A 27583-nucleotide genomic window follows, 5' to 3' on the forward strand; every position below is an offset into this window, starting at 1 on the left:
TGTTAAGAACACATTGATCAGTACAGTTGCTGTGACAGCAAAGACAGAAACAGTACTGCCATGTAAGGAAACACATCATCCTGTAGCAGCCTGACAAGCAGAGAAGCGTTGTCTTTATGGCGCAGCCCTATGAGGGATTCCACTGGATGGCAGGTGTTGATCTGTGCGGGTGTTTGTGTGCATATAATGGAGTTCTGCACTGGACAGAGTGGGGTGGGCGGGGGGTATCATTGTAATTTCTCATTGCTAAACTAAGCGTGTCATCCTTGACCTTTGCATTGATTAAAGCAGTCTGGCTTGCCTGTGTCAGTCCTGGAATGTCTGGCTTAAACAGTTACTCTGTTCTTTGATTTTTCAAGAATGCATATAGCATTGGCATGCAAGATCAAGTCCAGAAACACATGTGCATGTACAGGTTTAAACTTCAACTGTAAGTGATGATAGTTTGCTTTGCCCAGTAATGGGGCAGGTTATTTAAGGATAAGACATATCATGGTTCCTCTCTTTCATAGTTTCCTCCAATCAAAGCAAATCCACTCTCATTTTCAGAGATGAGTCGTCGGGTTCTTTCAAAGATAAATTGGGTATTTTTGGTGTAGGCTAGATCTAGGTTTATAACAACACTGAAAAAGAGGTAACCTGCAATTGTTACTACAAGGATTGTAACAAATCCCTTGGTTCCAGGGAATGAGGAAGTGGGAGACGGCATACTACGTTCAAATAATATAAATTTTTTTATTGTTCCTTTTACTTGCTTTTCAGCGGAACACCTCTTTAAACACACACACATCTCTGATGCTCAGCTCTCTCTCCCGTCTGCTGGCGTCTCCTCCCCTTTTATCTCTAACTCACAGCTCACTGGGAATACATGTTAATGTGTTAGCACAGGTGTAAATCCTTAACCACTCAGCTTTCCCAGACCTCACTCTCCACAGATCGGCGCTTGATCACACCCCTGCCTCCACATACCCCCACCGCCCGACACAGGCCAGGGAACCGTCCCTACCCCTCCACTATCTGGGATAATACAGCCCCCAACCCCCTATCCGATGTGTCCATCTGTAACAAAAAAGGGAGAGAGAAGTCAAGGGAATGCAAGAATGGTCTGCCACAGAGTGCAGCTTTCACTTGCATAAACACCTGTTGGCACGGCTCCATCCACTGGACTGGGTCTGGTGTTCCCTTTTTAGTGAGATCAGTCAGCGGGCTGGTGACTTCCGAATACTTAGGTACAAACCTACAATAATAGCCAGCCAGCCCCAGGAACTGTCTCACCTCATTTTTGGTCTTGAGTCTTGTCAATTTGGGGATGCACTTGTCCATGACCCAAGTGGAAACCTAGATACCATACTTCCACCCAACCAATTGCACACATCCTCGGATTCGCTGTGAGTCCCGCATATCTCAGCAATCTCAGGACGGCCCTCAGATGCTGGATATGCCGCTGCCAATCATTTCTATAAATAATAATATCGTCCAGGTAGGCAGCGGCATATGCAGCATGTGGGCAGAGAATTTTGTCCCAAATTGGTGTAACCCAAACTGAGTGGAAAAAGCTATTTTTTCTCGGGACATGGGAGTCAAGGGGATCTGCCAATATCCCTTCGTTAAATCCAGTGTCTAATAAAAATGAGCCGCACCTAACCGATCGAGCAGTTCGTCAATGCGAGGCATGGAGTCTGCGTTGAATTTAGACACCGTGTTAACTTTTCTATAGTCCACACTATAGACCGACCCGTCGGCCTTAGGTACCAAAACCACGGGGCTGGCCCAATCACTGTGGGACTCCTCGATTACCCCCATATCGAGCATGGCCACGAGTTCTTGCCGGACCTCTTTTTTCTTGTGTTCCGGTAATCGATAGGGGTGGGAACGTACTTCTACTTCCAGAGTCATCTCAATGTGGTGTTCTATGAGGTTCGTATGACCGGGTATCAATTTTGTCTCAGATGTTTCAATTCTAATTCCTCAGGAGACATAAAAATAGAAACAAATGATGACATGAGATGACATGATAAAATTAAGAGCTCCTATAATTTAGTCTTGGAAGAATTTGAGTTCATACTCAAATCTCAGATTTTTGATTGCAGATATCTTTGCACTTTTGATTGCACTTTGGTATCTGGCAAATCTGAGCGCCGTTTGAGACACTGTTGAGATCTCTTCTCAAAACCCTAGAGGAGACATTACGGGTCTTAGGACAAAAATCTGAGAAACAGGAGATTTAAGATGAAGTCTCCATTTAATCTCAATCATTGCTGTCTAGGAGAATCAACTGAGATATCTCATTTGCGATTTTTCTTTCCTATGGGTATAAAGTTCTAGCAGTGAGTTGTGGTAATGTGCTGATTGGACTGATACTTAATTTGTCTTTGCATATTACCGACTTCCAATCCTGGTTATGTTGGGAAAAAGATGTGACAACACTCTGTGGTGTCATGCTGATTCTGGAAGTCCCTGACATCAAGTTTAGGGGAAAGGACTTAAGTAAATATTTAGTCAGAGTTAAGGGGTAGGGCCCATGCAGGGGCACTGCAGAGCCTCTTATGGTGTGGGTATCAGGATGCCCTCAGCAACATGATCACTGTGAGAAAAACCAGCATGCAATTGCTTGCCAACACTGCTTGGCACCTTTATGAAGTGCTATTAGAATGTTTCATAGGTGTTGTGGCATTGTTCCCAGCTTGTTAAACTGATGCGAATGGGAGCGTGAGGTTGTTTGTTATTCTAAAGTTTATTTTTGTAATTGAAAGTTTGACAGCAGCTTAGAGTCATAAACAGCGTAGTTTGACAGTTAAGAATCTTTGACAGTTAAGGAAGCTCTGATGTTCCCTAACAAAAAAAAGCCAGCATGATCTCATGAAAATTCTGACAGTGGCTACATTTTTGCAAAATTCTATACGTTCATGAAATGTATCGTGGCTGTTTCGAGGTGAAATTTCACTGTGTGGTGCTAAAAATTAAATGTTCTCCCAAACATACTGTATGTATGAGGTTTTTAAAGGAATAGTTCACCCAAAAATGAAAACTCTCTCATAACTTACCCTCATGCCATCCCAGATGTGCATGACTTTCTTTCTTCTGCTGAACACAAATTAATATTTTTAGAAGAATATTTCAGCTCTGTAGGTCCATACAATGCATGTGAATGGGTACTAAACCTAATATGCTCCAAAAAGCACATAAAGGCAGCATAAAAGTAATTTATAAGACTCCAGTGGATAAATCCATACATTCAGAAGTGATATGATAGGTGTGGGTGAGAAACAGATCAATATTTAAGTCAATTTTTGCCATAAATTCTTTGTATGCATGAAAAATGTGAATCGCCAAAAACACAAGAAGAATGTGAAAGTGAAAGTTAAAGTGAGATTGACTGAGCAGGGAGGAGAATTTATGGTAAAAATTGACTAAAATATTGATCTGTTTCTCATCCACACCTATCAAATCACTTCTGAAGACATTGATTTAACCACTGAGTCTTATGGATTACTTTTATGCTGACCTTTGTGATTTTTGGAGCTTTACATTTTTGGCACCCATTCACTTGCATTGTATGGACTAAAAGAGCTGAGAAATTCTTCTAAAATCTTAATTTGTAGTCTGCTGAAGAAAGAAGGTCATTCACATCCGGGATGGCATTAGGGTGAGTAAATGATACAAGAATTTTCATTTTTTTGGCTATTCCTTTAAGGTAAATGTTACATTGAGCAAACAAAACTGACCTCCCTAACTTAAACCTACACCTAAACCTAACCGATAGTGTCATAAAAGCAAATATGAGATGAAAAACACAATTGCTGAAGAAATCACGTAATTTTGTAGTGCTTATGACAATTTAGACGTGTTGTTTTTAGTGCTCCTCACAAATGAATTACTGTTGAACAAGCTTGTAAATGTTGTTGGTTGTGTAATGCAAACATTAAAATGTATTGCCTTACAAGTAATGTGCTATAGTAAAAGTGCTTATATGTCTTATACTGTATGTCATAAGAAAAGTAAGCGAAAAGTAAGTTCATATCAAGAAGAGTTCATTTTGAAATCTCTGACTTATGATTGCAGACACTGGTACTTTGGCAAATCTGTCTGGTCTGTCTGGTCACCCGGTCTGATTGGACGAGAGACGTTCCAAGAGTGCTGATGTCTCAGAACATCAGCACTCAGACGCTTTACTGTTTGTTTTACTCCGCTTGTGTTTGTGGCATTCTAAACTAAAGTGTAAGAGCAGCACAGATGAGTAAAAGAGCTAGATGTGTCTCTTTAAATTTATCCCTGTGACATTAAAGATTTTAGTCAGCAGGTGGTGACAAAAGACTATTTTTGAATGCCAATTGAGTTGACCACGTTCATTTGAGTCAGCGCTGTCAGTTAGCAAGCGGTTTCTTTGAAGTCATCGGCAATTGCCTCTCACTCCATGATTGCTCAAATTACTACTACACTACAGCTGGGAAATAGAGTTAAACTAACAGCTTCAACATAATGCTTATCACAGATGAGAGACACAACAGACGTAGTAATCGCACATATTCTTACCTGATACTACTGGATATGTCCGCTTTGGTAGGAGATGTAAACAAATATTCAACATAGCGGAGGGAAGTACTTGTCCCACCAGGATTTCGCGGCACTTTTTCCTGATTTTTGCGGCCCAAAATGACTAAATTTGCTGCGGCTTTTCTCAAATTTTGTGATGCAATTTGCGTTATATTTTTTGTGTTGTTTTGCAGTGAAAACTCACAAATCATCATTATATACCTCTGTAATTGTGTTAATTACATTGTAAATGCAATTACATGTAAATATTTTAGTGCACAATAACTTTCTATGCAAGTAGCAAGCAAAAAAAAAAAAAAACAGAATTACACACAAAAATATCATACATTTAGGTGAAACCTGTGGGTGTTGGAAGACCCTTAATTAGTTTTGTATTAAAATTTTCTAACACAGACAATGCAAGAAAATTTCTCTAAATTTAAAATAGACATGCAATAAATCTGTAAATTAAAAACACAAATGAGGATTCAATAATTGATCCTGTTGCAATTATTACATCGTCTAATATTGAAATCTGATATACATATACAAACAAATACAATTAGAGTTAATATATTTGAGCATTTATGTCAATTTTTGTCATATTTTTAAATATATGTTGCATTATGTAAATATGTGACATTTTTATTTTAGTAAAAAATATTTATGAACATTTATTATATAGCATACTGCTATTTTCAGATTCATAGCCTACTGTATTAAGCACTTCAAATTCAAATCACATTTTACTAAACAACTAATGGGGATTTTAAGTGAATGTTAACAGCTGTTTAGTCCCAATCCCAGTTCTTGTCACACTGTGCATGTGGAAATGCTCTTACTTTCACTGTTAAATAAAGCAGTGAGTTCTACTGTCGATTTTCTACGATGTGACTTCACCAAGTGTTTTAGTGATCTCCGATCACGATCATTAAAAAAAAAATTCGACCACATTTCTTCTGCGAAGCTGACGGATCACCACTTTCCTTCCAGGTTTTAATAATGCGTTGGATAAGGGGGCCTGGGTAGCTCAGCGAGTAGAGACGCTGACTACCACCCCTGGAGTTCACGAGTTCGAATCCAGGGCATGCTGAGTGACTCCAGCCAGGTCTCCTAAGCAACCAAATTGGCCCGGTTTCTAGGGAGGGTAGAGTCACATGGGGTAACCTCCTCGTGGTTGCTATAATGTGGTTCGCTCTTGATGGGGTGCGTGGATGCCGCAGTGGATGGCATGAAGCCTCCACACGTGCTATGTCTCCACGCTCAACAAGCCACGTGATAAGATGCACGGGTTGACAGTCTCAGATGCAGAGGAAACTGAGATTCGTCCTTTGCCACCTGGATTGAGGCGAGTCACTACACCACCATGAGGACTTAAAGCACATGGGGAATTGGGCATTCCAAATTGGGGAGAAAAAGGGGAGAATATCTCAGTTCTTAACCCAATTCCAGTGATTTCAGCAATCTCCTTAGTTGTTTTCTTTGGGATAAGTCTTCCGACATGGTTGTTTAAGAAAGGAGAAGCTACACACTTCATCAATTAGGGTTAAAAGACTTGTTGCCAGCTGAAACATATTAATCACTGCAATAATGATTAAATCATAGGCTCTTAAGTATCTGCTTATTTAAATCCAAACGGCGACCTTTTTTTTTTTTTTTGGCCAGGCAGTGTATTTTGAAACTTGAGAATTTAAATCCAAAGAAATGCATACTTTTTTTTTTTTTTTTATCAATCTGCTTTATTCAGTGTTCAGTTTCTTAATCATTCCATATATTCCAGGTAAGATTAGCTATAAGAATATAAAAGACTGATTTTGTGTTGAGGGGGGAAATATGCCTAAATTTAACAATTTCTAGTGTATGATCATTCACATTAGACGCCCTTTGGGGTCAGCATCCAATGTCAAGTCTTTCGTATAACAAGCAGAAAATCATATGAGAGCAGGTGAAAGTTCTTCCTGTCTGTCATTTATCTCACCAACCTGTGTGTGTATGTGTGTGTGTGCACTGCAGTTCCATTGTTTGTTATCTGCAAGAAATACTGCAGTCTGCACTTAAGCCTCTCATTATACTTCATGATAAGGGCTTTAAGGGTATTGTGCATAAAATTATCAGCCCAAGTGAACTTTTATGTCCTGTCGTTCCCTTTTTCTCTTTGGGAAAGAAATCAACCTTGCACTTGAGGCCCTAAAAGACTTGGATATTTCCATTTTTAATGTCTAAGATTCCGTTCCCACCAATTGCATTCTAAACGGCTTTTGCCAACACACACATGCTCACATTACTGGGTTCACATCATTAAATGACAGTCATTTCCAAAGCATCTGATGTGAGATTGTGCCACATGTGAAATTTTGAAGGAATTTTAAAATAGTAAGACAACATAAACGAAAGAATTAAATAAATCATGCAGTGGGTCAGCATCCAGGACACTGAACTGAAACTGGACAAAAAAGGCAGAATTTGTGTGGCACAATAATGAACATTTGTCAAATGTGCTAGTTTTTTTAGGAAGTACATTCTGTAACCATACTGTGGTAGCAGCAAATACAAATTTTGCAGAACAACATGTACATGTACACAGTAAGTACGCTGTATGAAATGACATTTTTTTTTTTATGTTCGTAGTAAAAAGACGCCTACTATAAAGTGGGAGCATTTTTTTTTTTTTTTTTTTTACTAGCAAGATTCACTGAAACACTTTGATTCAGTTTAAACTGCCTAGCAGAATTTCGCTGTCACTGTTATGTCATTAGTGCCAACATCTTTGTTGTACATCTGGATTTTAACCACTTTAAAACTCACTAAATACCTTTCACTGATGATGAATGATGATTTACATCTGTTCAAAAAGATGGAGGGCCTCCATTCAAACAGTTTGTTGTTAGATTCCATATTTGGCCATTCGTCAGGAGATCAGCAAGACCCAGTACTAGCAAAACAGGGTTTAGTACAAGATGGGTGTGAGTAGGCACATACACAGACACACAACTACACTTTAAAGGTAACTATCTAGTGTGGCCACTGTTAGGGCTTAATAAAACATTGGAGGTTTAATGGGCATTACAGTGACAACGTCCTGTAAATAGCAATAAATCTAATGTCTTTTCCATACCCTTCACTGATGCGAACTAAAACAGCTATATTGAGATCCTGAAAAAAGATATTTGTGTGTGTGGGTCAGGTTTTGCCTACATAGTGGGGACCAAATTTGTCTTAGTATTGTAAAATCTGAAATCACCAACATTCTGGGGACCAGCCAACGGTCTCCACAATGAAAATGGCTTAATAAACATGCTAAATAATGTCGTAAAGGAAAATTCCATGTTTAATACAAGTTAAGCTCAATCTACAGCATTTGTGGCATAATATTTATTACTAGAAAAATTTATTTTGACTTGCCCACTCTCACCCCCCCCCCTTGTCCATCCGTAAATGTTAAAATACTCATTGTTTCAAATGTATAGCCACAAGAAATAAACAATATGTGTGTTAAGATGATTTAGTGTGATAAAATCTAATATTTCCGTGTAAAGTTCAAACCAAATTTACAACTCCTTTGTCATGACGATGTAATCTCAACAACCCTTAAAACCCTAAAACGACTGTAAAAATGGTGATTTAAACAAATTTACAGCTCAAATAATACATGAGTTTTAACAGAACAATTAATGTAAGTGCTTTTATAAAATTATAAGCTTCACACTTCTGCCTTTAAACCTTCCAAAAATTGGCCCCATTCACCTCCATTGTAAGAGCCTCACTGTAACCTCGAGTTTTGCTTTTTTTTTTTTTTTTTTAAGTAAAGGGGAGATGAATCTGAAATATTTTGTGGTAATCAACTTTATGCCACAAATGCTGTCGATTGAGCTTAACTTGTATCGAATATTCCTTTAATGTAAATCTAAAAATATAGAAAGTTTTCTATGAGATTTAGGTTTTTAGGTAGAGTTAGGAGATAGAAAATATTATTAACTCAGTATAAAACAACAGAAGTCAATGGAAAGTCCCCACCATGATAGAAAAAAACGTGTGTGGGTGTCAGAAAGAGCAAGACACACAATAAACACCTATTGCATTGATTTTTACAATGTTTAAGCTAAGTTTAAAAAAAAAAAAAAATATCCTTTAAGAGACATAACCTGATGCTTTGTGGAACGATTGGAACCTAGAGTGACTTATTTTAGGGCAGCTCTTTCATGCCAGATTGACGTGATGTGACACGGAAATGAAACAGTGTTCACTGAAGTTATTTTTGGGAAACAGAGCAATGCTGGACAGTGTTAATGTTAATATCTAATATTAATATACCTGAACTCATGTTTGACACCTTTGAGAGGAACAGATAAGAGGAACCTTTGAAAAGAGCTAAGTTTTTACTATTTACTTTATTTAGTAAATAATATAGAACATAATAATATAGACAATAAAAGAATAAATGGATGCAAGACAAACAATAGATCACCAGCCTATTGTTTTGCCTAAATTGTGATGTCACTCCACGTACATCTGAACAAACCTTAACCCTAAGTATGAAACTTCAAATACTGTTTGTGCTACGGTCAAGGATTACACCTCAAATTGTGTGACTGGTTGAGAAGAGTGAAAAAAATCCTATAGACTTACACTGAACTTACTCATTTGACTTGAGCAAGTAAGCAACCACCTAGTAATCACCCAGAACTCCCTAGAAACCACACAGCAGTGCACTAAAAACCATTCATAACACCTTAGCAACCGCAAAGCAACTCCCTGGCAATCACCCACAACAGACAAACACCATTTTCTTCATAAAATGCACAAATCTAGGATAAACTTTTATTTTACAGTGTCTGTGTTACACATACTACATGTTACTAAATTCAATTACATAATAACTATAACAATGTGTACTTCACATGCAGCTGCTACAAAGCAGTTACACAGTATGTACAATTAGTTCATTAACATTACCTGTTACTTACCTCTGTAAATACATAGTAACACAGGCGCTGTAAAATAAAGTGTGACCAAATCTAGTTTCCAGCCATCTGGTTTCTCAGCATGTAACCTTTATCTTGAATTGTTGTTGCTGCTGAAGTGACATTAGTAGTGTCTTTCAAAGAGGAACACTCCTAACAATGCAATTTATTTATCTCAGTTTCTGTGACATATTTTAGGACCATTCAGTGTCCTAAAAGCTACATCACAAACACAGGGACAAAAACAGAACCACAGAGGGTGGCACACGTGATGTTGTAGATAGACGGCTGCATTTTGGTCTAAAATCATCGCCCCATTTGGGTCTGTATGGGTCATGCAAAGCAGTAGTTCTCAGGACCCCTGGCATCACCTTGCTCCGCTCTCCCCTGCACTGCCAAGGCCACTGTTCCCAACCTACCCCGAAAACTGGGGCAGGCCAGCCACAATTAGAACAGTCACCCCTGTGTTTATTTAAGTTCATACAGTGCTCCCCTCTCGGGGACATACTGTAAATATACTGCATATATACACTACCGGTCAAACGTTTTGAAACACTTGACTGAAATGTTTCTCATGATCTTAAAAATCTTTTGATCTGAAGGCGTATGCTTAAATGTTTGAAATTAGTTTTGTAGACAAAAATATACTTTTTCCACCATATTAATTTATTTCATTATAAAACGAAAATTTCATTTAAAAAAAAAAAAAAAGTTTTTGAAATTGATAACTTGGACCAAATAATAAAGAAAAGCAGCCAATAAGTGCCCAACATAGATGGGAACTCCTTTAATACTGTTTAAAAAGCATCCCAGCGTGATACCTCAAGAAGTTGGTTGAGAAAATGTCAAGAGTACATGTCTGCAAATTCTAGGCAAAGGGTGACTACTTTGAAGATGCTAAAATATAACACAGTTTTGATTTATTTTGGATTTTGTTTAGTCACAAAATTCCATTTATGTTATTCCATAGTTTTGATGACTTTACTATTATTCTAAAATGTGAAAAAAAAATTATAATAAAGAATGAGTAAGTGTTTCAAAACTTTTGACTGGTAGTGTAGTTTGACAATGCATGTGAAATCTCTGAAAAATATATGATTACAGTCTGTGAGATACAGTTTCATTGCATTAAAAAACAAAGAATCAAGTGCCATTTATTTTAAAAAGAGCACAAGCACACCTTTCAAGCTAATTACACACACACACACACACACAAATAAAGTTTGTTAGGTTTAAAATTGTAGATATATATAATGTTCAAAATCAAGACAAAATGTATTATGACACTGTTTGCTTGTCAAACTTGGATAAATATTAGTGCTATTAGCTCTATTAGCTCTATTTGTGCACCTAATACATCCATTTAAAATTACTTTTGGATCAGTTTGTTAAAAATATTTGCAAAAATGTCTCAGAAAAATGAAATTTGATGTATCTAATGTGTGGATATTCACACATTTTAAAGTGTGGTTTAGGTGTCTGAATACTTTTTGGGGCCACTGTATTCCTATAAAGAAATTTAGGTTCAGATAAACTAGGAATGAGATATTGTTTCTGCAAACATATTGTGCATGTGGCACAGTACATACAGAGACACATGAGTGAGGAATGAGTGCTACCTACAGCAAAAACGAGACTTTTAATTAAAACCTTTAATTAATGTGTCATACACAATATTATTTTCACAATTTGACTTGTTCACATTCTTCTAGAGCACAACATTCATGTCGTTTTTTAATAGCCACAAATTACTTAAACACAAATTTTATATTTATTTCTTTATATAGATGTGAGTTTAATAATTGAGAATAATGTGTAATATAATATAGAAATATTTTTAACTGTTTACGTATGAAGCTCTAATTACGTTGCATAATGTTAGTGATGTCATCTCCCTAGGATTTTTTGTTTGAAGATGTGAGCTTGGAGCAAGACATTTTATTTATTTATTTATTTGGCCATGTAACATTTTCTCTAGTTACATTTTTATTTTATTAAACGTTTAAAAAAAAAGTTATTGGACTACTGGCATTACTCGCATTCAACTCATGCTCAAAATTTTTGGTGGTACAAAAAACAAAACAAAAACATAGAATTAGAACTGAATAGAAATAGAATTAGAGTGCAACCACCTGTTCTCTTCACCTTCTTCTTATTTAACAAGAATACTTGCAAATTATCCATACATTTAATTTCAAAGCCAGGTGTTCACAGGGGCCAGCAGAACAGTTTAACCAAATACACATGTTTTTACTACCATGAATTGTGACAATATACTGTATAGTTAGTTATTAGTGCAGTTAAATTTATTGATGCATGGACAGACCTTTTCAGAGTTGACTTATCTCCCTCATACCTAGCATGCTGATTTGCATATTTAGTGAAGTAATGATGCCAGTGATTGTTTTCTTTGAGAATGCCTATCCAACATTCAGAACAGAAACATCACGAGCTGGCTTTTGATATAAATGTTAGAACTTATTTTAATATAATACTAAACTACATATCAGTCAATTCATACATATGATATTTGTAAATAAAAGTAATTTTAAAAATAAAGTGGCTAGAGTAAATGTGCAGCGAGTCATGCCATGTCCGTCAACTGAAGGCGGGCGGTTCTGGTGTAGACAGCTCTGTTGATTGATTACGAAGAGGATATATGCCATATGCACTGACTGAGCACTTTATAAGGAACACTATGGTCCTCATAAAGTGCCTGACATTGTCTTCTGCCTCAAGGTTCGATGTGTTGTGCATTCTGAGATGCTATTCTGTTCACTACAATTGTACAGAGTGGTTATCTGAGTTTCTGTAGCCTTTCTGTCAGCTCAAACCAGTCTGGCCATTCTCTGTTGACCTCTCTCATCAACAAGTCATTTTTGTCTGCAGAACTGCCGCTCACTGGACGTTTTTTGTTTTTGATACCATTCTGAGTAAACTCTAGAGACTGTTGTATGTGAAAATCCCAGGAGATCAGCAGTTACAGAAATACTTAAACCAGCACGTCTGGCACCAACAATCATGCCACGTTGAAATCATTGAGATCACATTTTTTTCCCATACTGATGGTTGATGTGAACATTAACTGAAGCTCCTCCTGACCTGTATCTGCATGATTTTATGCATTGCACTGTTGCCACATGATTTTCTGATTAGATAATCATATGAATAAGTAGGTGTACAGGTGTTCCTAATAAAGTTCTAAACAATCCCTTTAAGAGAACTGCGTGATAACATTAAAGACTAAACCAAATTGCATAAAGTAAAAAATTATTTGAGTAATGGTAGTTCACCCAAAAATTTGAATTCATTTTTCACTCACCCTCATGTTGTTTTAAAGGAGTATTACATTAATACACTAAAGGAGATGTTAGTCTTAGTCACCATTTAATTTTAGAGCACATTTTTTTTCTGTTCAATGACAGTGAAAGGTGACTGAGGTTTTCAATTACAGAATTTTCATTTTTCGGTAAGCTACCCCTATACTTAAAACATTTGAGGGGTCTAATGAAACTAGGCTGGGAGTTTTAAGAACTCTTGAAAATTATCTTAATGTCAATCTCTCTCTTTCCTTCTATCTCTCTCTCTATGTCTCAGAAAGAGAAGCAGTGTTGTTGTGAAGCAATGGGGGACTGGAGTGTCCTAGGTAACTTTCTGGAAGAGGTACAGGAGCACTCTACATCAGTGGGGAAGGTGTGGTTGACTGTGCTGTTTATCTTTCGCATCCTAGTCTTGGGCACAGCCGCGGAGTCATCATGGGGTGATGAGCAGTCTGACTTCATGTGTGACACAAAACAACCTGGTTGCACAAATGTCTGTTATGACCAAGCTTTCCCCATTGCTCATATCCGCTACTGGGTGTTGCAGATCGTCTTTGTATCAACGCCATCCCTCATCTACATGGGCCATGCCATGCACACCGTCCGCATGGAGGAGAAACGAAGGCAGAGGGAGCAGGAGGAGAAGGCTGGAGGAGGGAATGAGGGAGGAAGAGAAGAGAAAGAGTATTTGGAACAGAGAGACAAAGCAGTAGAGGCACCGACAAAGATCCGCCTTAGGGGGGCGCTGCTGCACACATACGTCCTAAGCATTTTAATACGCTCGGTCATGGAAGTGACCTTCATTGTGATCCAATATATGATGTATGGAATCTTTCTGCAAGCTCTGTACCACTGCAACACTTCGCCGTGTCCCAACCCAGTGAACTGTTACATGTCACGGCCAACGGAGAAAAACGTCTTCATTGTGTTCATGTTAGTGGTGGCAGGAGTGTCACTGTTCCTCAGTGTGGTGGAGCTGTACCACCTCAGTTGGAAACAGTGTAGGCAATGCCTTAGAAAGTACACAGAAAACCGCACCATTGATGGCAAAACCAAAAACGGCAAAGATGTTTCCACAGTCAAACCTGGCATGGCAACTATTCCACTGGAACGGTCTGACACAACTCAACCATCCCCTTCCCAAAACTGTACCCCACCCCCAGATTTTAACCATTGCTTAGCGTCCAGTCAAGGACCACCATCACCTCCACATCTCCATCACCACCATCTTCATCACATACACCAAGCCTACCAGCCCTTCACCAACAATCTGGCCAAACAGCAGAACTCTGTCAATATGGCCACCGAGTGGCATCATCATAGTCATGATGACCTGGAGACTCGCGAGGACTTCATGCGGATGAGCTTTGGGAGCCCTGCATCTCGGGTGCCTTGCGGGCATGTCCCGACTGATGTGACACCCAGTGCCCCCTCCACACCATCCTCCCATCCAGGCTTCTTTGGAGACAAGCGCCGTCTTAGCAAGACCAGTGGCACTAGTAGTAACCGGGTCAGACCGGGTGATCTTGCTGTGTAGTCTGTGTTTATTTTTCTCCCAATTTGGAATGCCCAATTCCCACTACTTAGTAGGTCCTTGTGGTGGCGCGGTAACTCACCACAATCTGGGTGGCAGAGGACAAGTCTCAGTTGCCTCTGCTTCTGAGACAGTCAATCCGTGCATCTTATCATGTGGCTCGCTGTGCATGACACCGCAGAGACTCACAGCATGTGGAGGCTCATGCTACACTGTATATATCATCTTAAAGTTAATTTTGTCAACTTTTAGGAGTACACTAGCATAAAGATTGCTTCAGAGCTAACAGCCATGAACTAAAATCCACAAAACTCTTTATGGGGTCTTTAAAGGGCGTTCCTAGAGGAAGAGAGGCAGGGAGAGGTTTGGTTTACTGTGGATTCATATAGTGTGCCAAAACTCAGAGGAGAGATATGCAACTAAAAGATGTGCATGTTTTTGTATATTTCATTGGCCCTTTTTTTTTTTTTTTTTTTTATGGAGTGCAAGTGGTAAGAAAGTCTTAAATAACACCATTAAACTGAGGATAATGAGAGTGAGCAAGGCAGAGAATCTGTATCAGAGTATTTAATCTGGTTTCATTGAAACTGTTGTTGTAGATGTGTTTGTAGATTTTTACAGGTGGGATCTAGTGATCTTGAATAAAAGGCTTTTGATTTAAGAGGATGGATGGAAAGATGGAAGATGAGAGGACTACTTATAAAACATTGGTGACGTTCATAAGATATAGCAGTATTGGATTATTCTGGAAACTAATAAGGCTTTCAAAATCATCTAATAGATTCTGATATACTATTTTAAAAACACACCATATATGTCAAACCCCTGATTTAAGCTTTTGTGGTCAGAGTCCGGTTGCACGAAACCCCTTAGTTAAGAAAACCCTAAGTTATAATTGTAAGTGTATTGTCACTAAGAGCTTTCTTATGTGTTTCTTGCCCTGACCTGCAGTGTTGGGGAAGCTACTTTAAAACTGTAGTTTACCAAGCTACAAGCTACTCATAATTTAAAATAATTAAATAACAGACTGCCCTATAGAAAAATTACTTAGCTACACTACAAGCTACAAACAAAAAGTACCTTACTAAAATTACCTAAATGTCAAATCACACCATTTGAGCAAAAAAACAACAAAAAAAAAAAAAACAAACTTGCCATATGGAACCCAAGCAGTTCATCACAAGAGCAATGTTATGCCTTGTGTGTGCGGGCTGCTTTAATTTAAGTTTATGAACTGCAGTGTTATTGGAAATAAGATGACCACAGAAAAGAGACACTGACCTAATGCAAGTATGCTACTTATTAACTGAATAATAATAATAAATTAATAAGTGAATTTATGTAAATTATCGTGGAACACAATGGCACTGAATTCTATGTGGTTAATTAGTCTTCTTATTTGCTTTACTGTGTGATCTGTAAGCATGGGAGTACTCATAAAAGTGTAGGACATTGATAAAGTGCCTTTAGAAAGAGTAGATCAAGATCATCTCTTGTGCTACACTGGCCTTTCTAGATGTAAAAAATAAAAGAAAAAGATTTGACTCTATCTGAACGACCTTGTTAACAGAAGGAAAGAGGGCTAGAACACTCTTAAGTTAAAATAAAAGTTTGATTTTTGAGATAAAGAATATGCAGTTCCATTACTAGTCACAAGACAATCATGAATAAATTCTTCATATTAATGAAAGTAGGGTTTGTTTTCAGCACTTTCTTGGATGTGTGTGCCAAGCAAAATGTGTGAGTGTGTTAATATCAAATCAAAACAAATCAAATCCCTTTATTGTCACTCAACCATATACACAAGTGCAACAGTGGGTAAAAGTCTTGGGTGCAGTTCCGAACAACATAGCAGTCATGACAGTGATGAGACATATACCAATTTACAATAAACATCAGATTTACACAACACAATTTACATATCTAATATACACATAATTACACACAACACAATATACAAATAATAATATACAATGTACAGTATACAATACACACAATATAGAACACACATACACAATAAAAATAGAATAGTATATATACAATAAAAATAGTATATATAAAATATACAGTAGGTAAACACTGAGTCGGAGCTCGCAATGCAGTAGCCATACTCGGCACCATCTTGAGGTCCAAATGGAGTTTTCCTATAACGATATGAGGTCTCAGAAAGGTCAATCAAAATATCTGTCAGAGTGTTCATCAGCACTGTTTGATCATTCAGGTAAATGACTTGCCTTCTGGAAAATTACAGATAATGTTTGTGATAGTTCACCCAAAAAACTCTAATTCTCTTACTCATTCTCATGCCATTCCAGATGTGCATGACTTTCTTTCTTCAGCAGAACACAAACAAAGATTTTCAGCTCTGTAGGTCCATATAATGCAAGTGAATGGTGATCAGACCTTTGAAGCTTCAAAAAGGACATAAAAGTAATCCATACAACTCCAGTGATTTAATCCATGTCTTCTGAAGCGGTCCAGTTGTTTTTGGGTGAGAACAGACCAAAACATAACTCCTTTTTCACTGTACATCTTGACATTGTAGTCTCTAGGCACGATCATGATTTCAAGCTCGATTACACTTCCTAGTGCTTGACGCATGCAGAGCACTAAATGGTGCTAGGAAGTGTAATCGAGCTTGAAATCATGATCCCTAAGGAGGCTGCTGTCAAGATGTAAAGTGAAAACGGAGTTACATTTTGTTATGTTCTCACCCAAAACCAACCGAATCGCTTCAGAAGACATTGATTAAACCACTGGAGTATGATGTTTATGCTGACTTTATCTGCTTTTTGGAGCTTCATTGGTCACCATTTACTTGCATTGTATGGACCTACAGAGCTGAGATGTTATTCTAAAAATCTTTGTTTGTGTTCTGTTGAAGAAAGAAAGTCATGCACATCTTAGATGGCATAAGGGTGAGTAAATTTTGAGAGAATTTTTTAATTTTTGGGCGAACTTACCCTTTAACCTTACACCAGTGTGTGGAGCAGAGTTGTACTTTTTTTTTTATTTATTTATTTTTTTTCTTATTAGAAACATAACATATGACTGAAGATCAGGGTTGATCTGGGAAACTTTCTCTGAGTTTTTATCCTAGCAATGGATAACATCTGAGTTTTATTTCACTTCATTCTCACAGTCACAGTGTCTCATTTCCTTTGATCTGTTGGCAGTATGAAATAAAAATATCCCAACACTAATAATATACATGTGATTCATTTTTTGTTCTGCTCTAGTATATACACATTACAAATCAGTATTACAGTAGTCTAAATGTAATTTACAAAACTTGAGAGATGCTGCCCCACAGTGATCAGAAAGTAAAAAAGAACATCAACATATTTGCTCTTTGTTTTTATTAATATACAGTTGTAAAATATAATTTTGATATAATAATTTGATATAATAGATAGATAGAGTTTATTATGTAATGTCACAATCATTTTCTCCAGTCTTGCACTGCTCATCTAGACATGGATTGACATATTTACCGTAATATTTCTAATTCGTCCTGCATAGGAACATTACGGTGTCATGAAACGCAAGTACTAGTTATTCCTTTATGTATTTGGGAAATGTAGTTTTACAGCTCTATATGTAGTCTATGCAATTACCCATCCCAGAATGCATCTCACTTTCAGCCGGTGGAATTGTCAGTCTGCCTGAAAAGAATGGGTGCAATCTAAAACCAGTGGAATTAAATTGACGGATCCGAAACCTTCAGGTTGGTGACATTTAAAGGGACGTTTGTTTAGAGCACATTTATTTTTGCATTCCATAAAAGATTTATACTATTACAGGGTATTTGTCGTTTACAAGTGCGCGTGGATGAAGAATAACTGAATGAGGCAGAAGTTGACAAGTCATGGACTTGAGCTTTCGTAATAGAAATGAACTGCCAGGATATCATGTAAAATTACACGTAGAACCGGCCTGTTACCTCTGTAAATTGAATTCTAAGAGATACATAGAATATATATATATATATTACAAACAAAAAAGTATCATAGCGTACAATGGTACCACCGTGACTTTATCATGGTATACTTTGGAGTACTTAGGAGTAAATGCTATTTTATCATATGAATATATTACTAAGGTATTCCCATTTTAAACCATCGCAGTACCATAGTAACACCACAGCAGTTTTTGTTAGTGATAGGGCTGTAAAATAATTTTCTCTCTCTCTCTCTCTCTCTCTCTCTCTCTCTCTCTCTCTCTCTCTCTCTAAACACGTTTATACTGTAGAAGTGTAGATGTATATATGTATAGACCTTGTCTTTAAAGCAAAATGTCAATCAAAATTAGAGCCCGAATGATATGGGATTTTTGAGACCGATACCGATTTTAGAGAGGGAAAATTCACGGATTACCGATATGGTGGCCGATATTGCTAATGTTTGACCTGGAATGAAAACAGACCATTTCTATGTAGATTGTGCACCGATTTTGCACCGATATGACTATGCAAAGGTACTCAGAAGCCTGCTTTCTTTAACAGATATTTTTATCAAAGAATATTTGACATTATTATTATACACTGTCAACAAATTCTAGAAGTGAACACTGAGAAAATAAAGAATAAATAAAAATACAATAAATAGCTAAATAAACATCAGTACTGTATGTTTAGTATCAGTAAAATGCTGACCATTTAAATAAAGAATAAATACAAATACAATAAATACCTAAATAAACATCAGGGGCCGGTTGCACCAGCTATACGTAAGTTAAAACTTAGCCTAGTGGTGGCATAAATGGGCACTAAGTCACAATTTATGCTCTACTAAATATTTGAGCATTGCACCATTACATTTATGTATGACGTAACCCTACGTATAAACTAAATATTTATGGAAGCATCTGACCAGGAGTAACTGATGGAATAAAAAAGCAGACTCAGTTAATGACATCAATGAGCTCATGTTTTGGTTGACAGGATTCAGTCCTTTCGACATATATGATGGTGTTGGCATTTACACTCGTTTACATTTGAGAGAGAGAGAAAAAAATTTACTTTTAAGCGGCCCTTCAGTATGAAACCGATCTAACGGTGCAGTTTTCAGGGTGCATTACCCGGTGTCAAGTTTCAACACATTCAAAATATATATAATATATTTAAATGAATAAATGTCTATTTTTCCAGCCTGTTGTATTAGTATTTATTTATCACCCCTTATTTATTTTAGATACTGTTCCTATATATTATTATTTACACAGGGCAAATATACTATTTATTAAATCTACTTTTATTACGTAACCTATTTTAATGTCTGGAAAACCAGACTTTTAAATATTACATTTTGTAAATGCAACAACTGGAATTGTTCTGTTGAAGGGGGTACTAAACTGTGAATCCTGAACAAAACAGTTTGGTGAATACATGCTTACATGCTGACAAGGTATGAAAGTAGCTACGTGATTAGCTAGTTAGCTATAAGCTTGTTGCCACGGAGAGCAAAAGATGGACTTTATTTACTTTCCAGCATTGTGTCTCACCAACTAGGTAACAACATAACGTGAAATCAACACTCAACAGACACAATCCACCACCGCACCATTGTATGCTGAGCTGCATAAAGATGCTCTGATGTTTACCTTTCAATCTGTTACATTACTGACTGCACTGACAAACTATAGCTGGCTAACATAACAAACAGATGTGATAAACATGAGTGACATGGTTGTCAGGGACAGGGTTAACATTATATTAGTTATATAAAATGATGGGGTCATTGTATATTAACTTTCCAGTATGTATTTCACAAACTAGTTAGCAATTTACCGAGAACACACTGCTGAACTCCGCACCGCTTAACTCCGAACTGTCTGCAGAACCACTGTCAGCTCAGAGTCAGCTCTGTAAACAATGGAGTCGGAGCGCACTCTGCTGGACAAACTAAGTAATGACGCCAATTCTAAAGCATTGTTTTCTGCATTATATGGCATATAAGCGTTAACACAGTGTTTATCTCTCTACAGGTGCATCATGTGGGCTCGAGTGGGTCTGTTGGGCTCAGTGGCCCTCGGGTCAATGTTCTGGTCTCAGAAGAATAAAACTGAACCATCTCCATATGAGCTTAAATTAATTCAAGTTTTGTTCAGACACGGTGCGAGAACACCACTGAAATCTATACCGGACGTGTTGGAGGTAAAATGGATTGATTAGTCATTTCTGTGCCCAAGATATCAGTGTTGTGTGGTCAATTATTTTTTGGATTTTTTGTGTTTTTTCTAGGAAGGTTAAACACAAATAACCTTTTAAATAATAATAAGAAGAATGTGAAGAGAAGAAATAATAGTAGTAGGGAGGGTGGAAGGAACTAAATAAATGTACAAATCATTAGAACTCACAAATTTGCCATTGATTCTTAATTGTTTAAACATCTCAGAATCATTCGTCAGCCTCACTGTGCTTTTTTATTCATAGACAGAGGCACAGTCATATGTCTGTAATAGTCTGCATGTTGATGGTAATTATATGCATGGTCTCTGCATCCCTAGGCACAATGGGTTCCTGAGCTACTGAAAGCTCCTGCTCACACTGAAATAGACTATATGGTTACAGACCTGCAGGGAGGGCCCAGACCCCCAGCTCCTGTAGAGGACAGCTACAGAGCCAAAATATTGACAGTGAGTGTGTGTCTGCGTTTATGCATTTGTGCCACATTCTTAGACACAGGAAAATGTTTTGCATACTCGAGTCCTTCGCTGTTAATCCTAGTGGATCTGGATTATAAATATTTCTTCAAGCAGCAATGATCGGCCAGGCCCAACTGTCCTTCACTAAGCACAATGCAAAGAGCTCTAGTACAACAAAGGCCCTTATTAAATTTAGCCTGTGGTTTGGCTAATTTCAAGTAACTGTTTTGATGGCAAAATAGTTTTTGGGCAACTGTGTAGAATCTTTTTATTTTAAGTTTACATGTTTTTATTTTTCCCATTAAAGAGATAGATCACCCAAAACAGAAAATTCTCTCATTATTTACTCAACATCATGCAATCCCAGATGTGTATGATTTTCTTTCTTCTGCTGAACACAAAGACTTCTGGAAGAATATCTCAGTTGTGTTGGTCCTTACAATGCAAGTGAATGGGTACCAAAATATTATAGCTCCAAAAAGCACATAAAGGCAGCGAAAAAGTAATCCATAAGACTCTAGTGGTTAAATCCATATCTTCAGAAGCGATATGATAGGTGTGGGTGAGAAATAGATCAATATTTATATCCTTTTTTATGACCAGTCCCCACTTTCACATTCTTCTTTTGTTTTTGGCAATTCACATTCTTTGTGCATATCACCACCTACTGGGCAGGGAGGTGAATTTATTGTAAAAAAAAAAAAAAAAAGACTTAATTATTGATCTGTTTCTCACCCACACTTATACAGTTTCAACATTTTGCTACCCATTCACCTGATTATATTGACCTACAGAGCTGAGATATTCTTCTAAAAATCTTTATTTGTGTTCAGCAGAAGAAAGTAAGTCAAACACATCTGGATGGCACTGAGAGAATTTTCATTTTTGGGTGAACTATCCCTTTAAGTGCACTCTTAAAATGGAGTAGACTGATGGTATATTACAGGTCATATATCTAAACTTATGCATACTTGAATGTGTTTATCTAAAACCATGCCAGGCAGTCACATTAAGAAACATAATGGTACAGACTTTTGACTCCTTCCACAGGGTGGAACTTATCCAGGGCAGCTGACCACAGTGGGCATGCAACAGCTGTACGATCTTGGAGTGAGGCTGCGAAAGAGATACATAGAGGAAGTGCCCTTCCTCGCACCTTCTTTCAAACCTAAAGAAGTTTAGTGAGTTCACAACAAGAATACTTTCAGCCCAGCTTCTCTTTCCTGGACTTTCAGCCCAGCTTCTCTTTCCTGGACGTCTTGACTGGTGACCTGACACTTAAGCCACACTTAATGAATTGAATCATTAATCTGAATCAGATGGAATTTCTACTGTTCTTTTATAGCATTCGCTCAACCAACATTGTACGCACCATTGAGTCAGCCACGTGTCTTGTCGCAGGACTGTTCCAGCAGGAGCAAGCAGGTAATGTGGCAACTCAGTTATACTCTTTGTGTGGTTTGGTGTAGTAGTAGATGAAATAAGCATAATATACACACTGCTCTGTTTGCCTTTCACTGTTTGATTTTTTTCCCACTGTAAGGTGTTGTGTCCATCCATACTGAAAAGGCAGAGAAGGAAGTCCTCTACCCCAACTATCATGGATGCAAGCTGCTCAGGCTACTCGCTGGGTAAAGCTCTTTTTTGATTATATGAATATAACAAATGTCATTTTCATTTTTAATGTACTGTTACATGTTAAATTTTGCTTGTTCAAATCCTAGTGTGACTGCACCTTTAGACCTTTGGCTTAATGGCTTGTGATTGGTTTAACACCATGTCTCTATGTCTGTGATTGGCTGGTGGTGCATGAAATGTAGTCCTCGCTGGGCAGAGTCATCCACACTTCCAGACATTGCAGCTGACTTGCAAAGCATCCAGAGTGCATTAGGGGTTGATCCTCATAAACATCTTGACTTCATCCTCATTAGAGACGACATGGTGGCCAGAGAGGTAAAGTGATACAACAGGCGATATTCAAATTCAAATTAAAAAAAAACTTTATTGTCTATCCCACAGGGATAGAAAATTTTCTTTGATGAAATGGCTCACTAAAACAATACATACATCACATTAAAAATACGAATAAAACCCAAAGGTCACAGTACAATATGAATAGTAAAGAATGAGTCAAATTTGAGTATGAAAGCACTGGGACTTAAAAATCTCATCATGGCTACTTATTTAAAATACTGATAGCAGTTGGGATAAAAGTTTTCCTTTACATTTTCTTTTTCACCAAAGGTACCATGTACCGTCTTTCAGATGGGAGTAGTTGAAATGAGTTATAGAGGGGGTGTGAAAGATACATTTGTGTTGGCTTTGTTTCGCAAATACAATACTGTTATGTTATTTAACAGTACTTTTGTGTGTACTATAGACCCATGGCCTGCCAATTCCTACAGTTCTTGAGCACTGGAGGAATATTGTTGAGCAGAGAGCCGTAGATATGATCAATCACATCTATGAGCCGAGTAAGAGGTAAGGGCCAGAGGAATCCTCTACTGTTTAAGAAGTGGCTGCCTCTAGAAGTTTAAAGAGGTTTATTGTTTAATGCCTTTGTTAAGGTGTTTATGTGCTTGTGTTTGTCCTCAGGCAGAATTTACAGATCTGTGTGGGTCCTCTTTTCCAATTACTCCTAACTAATATAGAGGACAAAGTTCAGGGCACAACCTCTAATCCAGACAGGTGGGTTAAATAGTCTCATCCACACTAAAACAGACAAGTTGAACTCACATTTGTGCAACTACTTTTGGTTTGATATTTTGTTACCTAATGCAATGACATTTATACATCAAATGTCCAAATACTGTATTTTCATTCCACTCTCCCAACTACTTCCAATAGACAGTGACTGTCATTTACAAAACATGAGAGCTGCTGCCCTCTTGTGGGAAAAAAGTCTGACTTGAAAAAAAAAAAAAAAATAATAATAATAATAATATATATATATATATATATATATATATATATATATATATATATATATATATATATATATATATATATATATATAAACTAATAATAATTTTGTAAAAATCCAAATAACTTTACAGATTTTTATTGTAAAGAGTTTAAACAATGTTTTCCATGCTTGTTCAATGAACCATAAACAGTTAATGAACATGCACCTGTGTAATGGGTTAAGACACTAACAGCTTACAGACGGTAGGCAATTAAGGTCACAGTTATAAAAACTTAGGACACTATAGAGACCTTTCTACTGACTCTGGAAACACCAAAAGAAAGATGCCCATCGTCCCTGTTCATCTGCGTGAACGTGCCTTAGGCATGCTGCATGGAGGCATGAGGACTGCAGATGTGGCCAGGGCAATTCATTGCAATGTCCGTACTGTGAGACGCCTAAGACAGCGCTACAGGGAGACAGGAAGGACAGCTGATTGTCCTCGCAGTGGCAGACCACGTGTAACAACACCTGCACAGGGTCGGTACATCCGAATATCACACCTGCGGGACAGGTACAAGATGGCAACAACAACTGCCCGAGTTACACCAGGAATGCACAATCCCTCCATCATCTTTGATGGCTGGACTCTTCCTGCAGGCTCATCCTGACATGACCCTCCAGTATGACAATACCACCAGCCATACTGCTCATTCTGTGCGTGACTTCCTGCAAGACAGGAATGTCAGTGTTCTGCCATGGCCAGCGAAGAGCCCGGATCGCAATCCTGTTGAGCACATCTGGGACCTGTTGGATCGGAGGGTGAGGGCTAGGGCCATTCCCCCTAGAAATGTCCGGGAACTTGCAAGTGCCTTGGTGGAAGAGTGGGGTAAGGTCTCACAGCAAGAACTGGCAAATCTGGTGCAGTCTATGAGGAGGAGATGCACTGCAGTACTTAATGCAGCTGGTGACCACACCAGATACTGACTGTTACTTTTGATTTTGACCCCCCCCCCTTTTTTGTTCAGGGACACATTAGTCCATTTCTGTTAGTCACATCTGTGAAACTTGTTCAGTTTATGTCTTAGTTGTTGAATCTTTTTATGCTCATACAAATATTTACACGTTAAGTTTGCTGAAAAGCAGTTGAAAGTGAGAGGACGTTTCTTTTTTTGCTGAGTTATATATTTATAATTGCTGTTGTTGTTTTTTTTATGGATATAGAAAGTTGTTCCTGTACTCTGTGCATGATACTACATTGATGCCATATCTCATGGCCTTGGGGGTTTTTGACATGAAATGGCCACCGTATGCTGCTGACATCACACTGGAGCTGTACCAGCACCGTCAAACTAGCCAGTACTACGCTAAAGTCTCTTACATTGGTCAGGTAAGATGGTTCACACAGGATCAAGGCAAGTTAAAGTGATGTACAAATAATTGTAAAAAATACTCTTAAAGCTTTCATTGAGCAGTAACACAAGCAGTGGTGGTCTGAGAGGGAATTTTACTGGAAGACTTTAGTGTAACAATAACAATAAAAGATTGTAGGTTGATCGTCATATATTTTTTTCTGTTCCTGTACACAGGCGATCTCTTGATGGCTTAAAGGGCGAGTTCACCCAAAAATGAAAAGTCTCTCATAATTTACTCACCCTCATGCCATCCCAGTTGTGTTTGACTTTATTTCTTCTACAGAACAAAGATTTTTAGAACAATATCTCAGCTCTGTTGGTCCATAGAGTACAAGTGAATGGTGATCAGGCCTTTGAAGCTCCAAAAAGTAGATAATGGCTGTGTCTCGTTTCGAAGGCTGCAAACATGCTTAAACAAGCCTCGTTTAAATGAGACGGTCTTCGTAGGACAAACGGAAATGGAATGTAACATGGTTGCTATGACAGCACGCCATTCTTTAACAAGCGCCAGTGCTCTGAGTGAGAAGGGAACAAAGTCCCTCTGGAAGGGACTGTATGAGGTACATTTTAGGAGAGTTATAATGATGTAAAGAGAAAATAAAATAGATTTTACAGGTGTAATTTTAGTCTAATACTTTATTTTAATTATATATTAATATAATTATACATATTATATACTCTGCACCCATCTACTGAGGTACTTCAACTTGGGAATTTACATTCCTTGCGTTTGAACATCATATTTACGGGCAAATTGGCGTAATTTGTTTTAGACATTTCCGTTGAAGCAAAGAATTGTGGGTTGTGAGTGCCCACGAAGGATACACCTCATGCATCCTCCGAATTCCCGTGAAAGAAGGTCGCATTCGAAGGCTGCATTCGAAGTGTCCTACTCGCTTTTCTGAAACGAGACGTATGCGTATGTGGCCTCGATGACGTATGCGGCCGACAAATGTGACCTCCGGAGGACGCAGCCTTCCAAACGAAACACAGCAATGTCAGCATAAAAGTAATCCATACAACTCCAGTGGTTTAATCAATGTCTTCTTAAGCGATCCAGACAGTTAGTTTTGGGTGAGAACAGACCAAAATGTAACTAATTTTACATTTTGACAGCAGTCTGCTTTTTGGAGCTTCAAAGGCCTGATCACCATTCACTTTCATTGTATGGACCTACAGAGCTGAGATATTCTTCTAAAAAATTTTGTGTTTTGAAGAAGAAAATAAGTCATACACATCTTAGATGGCATGAGGGTGAGTAAATAAGAGAATTTTCATTTTTGGGTTAACTATCCCTTTAAAAATAGGCTTGATAAAACGGTGCATAATAATGTTTTCAATCAATTTAGAGTACATTTTTATTCAAGCATCCCTTGCTTCCTCTGATGGACCTCCACTTAACATATATGGACTTGTAATTAACTTTTTTTATATGCTGAATAATTGTCCTGGTATGATGTATGTCTTTATTTGAAGCTGTTCTTGTGTATACCTGTAGGACCAAAAAATCCCAGGCTGCAGTGATATCTACTGCCCGCTAAATGAGTTTAAGGAGGCAGTGTCTTTTTTCTCTCTACCTGATGAGTATTACCAGGCCCTCTGCAACAGTACAGAGGACCATCCCAAACTCTGATATTCCACTGGCTCTCAAGTTTGACTTTTCACCCAGAAAACAGACACATTTTGCATCAGTCTAAGCTTGTAAATCCACTGGAGCTGTGCTCACTTCTACATGGATTCACGTGTTCATTTTCACAAATTAGTGTCAGAAGTCTTGTTTAAGTTTTGTCAAGTCCTTTCCTGTTGTAAAGGAATACTAGATCATGGCTGAATGTACACAGCAAATTATGCTTTTTTTTTTCTCATTTCTTTGTAAAAGTCAAATTCTTGCCCATGGCATCACAATATTAGGTGCATTTTCCAGCAAGAATATTGATATGTGAATCGGAGTACAACTATTCAAGGGAAATGGGAGTGTCAGTCTGTTTGAATTTGGTACAGATCTTGCCACAATGTCAAATTCTTTTATCAGTGATGTCTGAGTTACTCATTTTAACATCAAATTAAGTGATGTTAAGTGGTGTTCAAGTCAAAAATAAGTAATAATTGCAGCCTTTTATCTTTCATATTCACTGCTGATACGCATATTTATTATCAAATAAAAATCTTCTGAAATGTTTCAGAATTCAATTTCAAGACTTACACTTTAGTTTTTAGGTTTTTTTTTTTGTTTGTTTTTTTACTTGGTGTGCTCACTTGGTGTAACAGCC

The 27583-nt window shown here is 37.7% G+C and overlaps 2 protein-coding genes across 2 annotated transcripts; both read left to right on the plus strand.

The window, feature by feature from the left end:
* Positions 1-13118: 13118 nt before the first annotated feature.
* On the plus strand, positions 13119-14435 carry gja5a (gap junction protein, alpha 5a). Its single transcript, XM_051709016.1, has one exon. It carries the CDS (start codon positions 13119-13121, stop codon positions 14349-14351), a length of 1233 nt encoding a protein of 410 aa, XP_051564976.1. The 3' UTR covers positions 14352-14435.
* A 3539-nt stretch (positions 14436-17974) lies between these two features.
* acp6 (acid phosphatase 6, lysophosphatidic) lies at positions 17975-27490 on the plus strand. Its single transcript, XM_051708952.1, has 11 exons — positions 17975-18075; positions 20334-20502; positions 20856-20984; positions 22044-22174; positions 22339-22418; positions 22537-22624; positions 22814-22946; positions 23374-23474; positions 23589-23681; positions 25123-25288; positions 26812-27490. The coding sequence occupies exons 2-11, from the start codon at positions 20341-20343 to the stop codon at positions 26944-26946; spliced, it is 1218 nt and encodes a 405-aa protein (XP_051564912.1). The 5' UTR covers positions 17975-18075; positions 20334-20340; the 3' UTR covers positions 26947-27490.
* The last annotated feature ends 93 nt before the right edge of the window (positions 27491-27583 follow it).

Source organism: Myxocyprinus asiaticus, chromosome 10 (genome assembly GCF_019703515.2).
Source record: "Myxocyprinus asiaticus isolate MX2 ecotype Aquarium Trade chromosome 10, UBuf_Myxa_2, whole genome shotgun sequence".
Classification (NCBI taxonomy): domain Eukaryota; kingdom Metazoa; phylum Chordata; class Actinopteri; order Cypriniformes; family Catostomidae; genus Myxocyprinus; species Myxocyprinus asiaticus.

Excerpts from the sequence above, each read along its gene's own strand:
- acp6 (XM_051708952.1), top strand. The coding sequence starts at position 20,341 with ATGTGGGCTCGAGTGGGTCTGTTGGGCTCAGTGGCCCTCGGGTCAATG. Across the intron at positions 20,503-20,855 it reads CTATACCGGACGTGTTGGAG|GCACAATGGGTTCCTGAGCT; the intron begins GTAAAATGGATT and ends CTGCATCCCTAG. Across the intron at positions 22,947-23,373 it reads ACGACATGGTGGCCAGAGAG|ACCCATGGCCTGCCAATTCC; the intron begins GTAAAGTGATAC and ends TGTGTACTATAG.
- gja5a (XM_051709016.1), top strand. The coding sequence starts at position 13,119 with ATGGGGGACTGGAGTGTCCTAGGTAACTTTCTGGAAGAGGTACAGGAG.